Here is a 2,226-nt window from a genome sequence, read left to right as displayed (position 1 = left end):
ACCCCGCCACCCACACGATTGCAAGATCCAGGAAGCACCCCAAAACATACTAGTACTGCTATCCTTCAAAACAGGATACCATAAGTTTCCACTAATAAAATCAATACATGATGTAGTATCAACTACTCGGCTTTTCCCCTAAAGATATTGCAACCCTGCAGAACTAGCTAGCCGAATCCAACAGAAGAGAAAAAACAAAAGCATGATTTCACCAAGCTCTACTACTCTTCATTGGTTGTTGTACACTAAAACAGGATCTCGGGCACAGCAATCACCACGCATCAAACAACGAGAGGAAACGGCACAAACCCTAGAACACATAACCAACCAGGCTCGCATCAAATCGGGCGCCGTCAGAGGCGTACTAGGCATCGCGCGTCCTGCGTTCGTCTACCAGAGAGAAACCCTCATTTCTCGCTGCCGAGACCTAGCGCGCCAACGCCACGCGAGATGAGAGAGGCTGCCTGCTCCACGCGGAATCGAATCGAAGGGGGCCGAGATGGGGGAGTGGGGATACCTTGGTGGAGGAGCTTCTGCGCGGTCTCGTTGGGATCCATGTCGCATTCGCGGAGCGCGGCGTAGACCTCCTCGTCGGTGTGATTCCCCGCGATCTCCTTGATGTTCTGGATCGTCCGCCGCACCGCCGCCGGGATCGAAACCCTAGCCGCCGCCATCGCCTCCCTCTTCCTCCCGCCGCCGCCGCCGCTCCTCGCCGCCGCCCTTTCCCTGGTTTCCTGCCCCCGCACGAACGAACGCGAGAAAGGGACGGACGCGAATCCCGAGGCGGGGAGAGGTGAGCAGAGCGGAGGGAGAGAGGAGGGGGAAAGGAGGAGAGAGAAGCGGAGGTGGAAGAGGAGGGAGGGAGAGAGATTTGTGGGAGGGTTTTGTGGGGGAGCAAAGGAAAGGAATGTGCGTGTGACTCCGTTTGTGTTTGTGTTTGCGTTTGTGTGTGGGGCGGCGGCAGCTCACGAACAGGAACAGTGCGAGAACTGCTTTCTTTTCCCTCGGTGGAACAGTGGTACGAAATTTACTTTCCGCCTCCGGGGTCCGGACGTCTGTTTCCGATGGCATGCATGTAATTCCAACGCAATGCGTGTAAATTGCAGCGTAGGTGCCAATGAAGTGCATGTAAATTGCAGCTTACTATAGAATACCCGACACGTTGCGAGGATTGGTTGATGAAAATTTAGATTGGTTACGTGAGAATCGAAATTAAGGGTGCATTCGGATGCAAAGTGTTTTTGCATTTTTTTTCTATAATACCATGGTTTCTGAAGAAAAAAAATGTTATAAGATGCTTTGAGACATTTGGATGAAACAAATATTGTAGCTTAGAATACCCTGCTATCTCCTTACCGCAGTTTTTTTTTTTTGCACTTTCTAGAAAACAGCCCTAATCTTTTTTTCCGAAACTGGGTCGTGAGAAATGGGAAGACCACACAACCTCCTCCGTCTCCTGCTCTGTATATATTTGTTAAATGAAGTTTAATCTACCTCCTAACTATTATAGGTGAACCCCGCAAAAAAAACTATTATAGGTGATTAGTTTTTCTAGGCCAACCGCAACAGGCCTATGTAGGAGATGCATAGCAACGAGAGGGGGAGAGTGTGTCCATGTACCCTCGTAGACCGAAAGCGGAAGCGTTGGCTTAACGCGGTTGATGTAGTCGAACGTCTTCTCGATTCAACCGATCAAGCACCGAACGTACGACACCTCCGATTTCTGCACACGTTCAACTCGATGACGTCCCTCGAACTCTTGATCCACTAGAGGTACGAAGGAGTAGATGAGTTCCATCAGCACGGCGTGGTGACGGTGATAGTGATGTGATCCGCGCAGGGCTTCGCCTAAACACTACGACAATATGACCGGAGGAGTAAATGGTGGAGGGGGCCACCGCACATGGCTAAGACAATTGATGTGCTTTAGGGTGCCTCCCTGCCCCCGTATATAAAGGAGGAGAGGGGAGGAGGGTCGTCCTAGGGCGCGCCCAAGTGGGAGGGTCCTACTAGGACTCCTAGTCCTAGTCGCCCCCCCCCCCTTCTTTTCAACGGAGGGGAAAGAGGGAAGGAGAGGGAGAAGGAAAGGGGGGCGCGCCCCCTCCCCTAGTCCAATTCGGACTCCCCATGGGGGGGCACGCGCCACCTTCTCGTGGCCTGCCTCTCCTCTCCCCTATGGCCCATAAGGCCCATTACTTTCCCCGGGGGGGTCCGGTAACCCCTCGG

The 2,226-nt window shown here is 52.8% G+C and overlaps 1 protein-coding gene across 1 annotated transcript in view; it reads right to left on the bottom strand.

Moving 5' to 3' along the window:
* LOC119308696 (GBF-interacting protein 1-like) overlaps positions 1-935 on the bottom strand; it is a 10,862-nt gene extending 9,927 nt beyond the window's left edge. The window contains exon 1 of the mRNA XM_037584829.1: positions 518-935. Within this exon, the coding sequence (XP_037440726.1) occupies positions 518-674 (157 nt within the window). The 5' untranslated portion in view covers positions 675-935. The remainder of the gene's footprint in view (positions 1-517) is intronic.
* Between the last annotated feature and the right edge of the window lie 1,291 nt (positions 936-2,226).

The sequence above is a fragment of the Triticum dicoccoides genome, chromosome 5B (assembly GCF_002162155.2).
Source record: "Triticum dicoccoides isolate Atlit2015 ecotype Zavitan chromosome 5B, WEW_v2.0, whole genome shotgun sequence".
Classification (NCBI taxonomy): domain Eukaryota; kingdom Viridiplantae; phylum Streptophyta; class Magnoliopsida; order Poales; family Poaceae; genus Triticum; species Triticum dicoccoides.
This window is presented reverse-complemented; position numbering and strand designations above follow the sequence as displayed.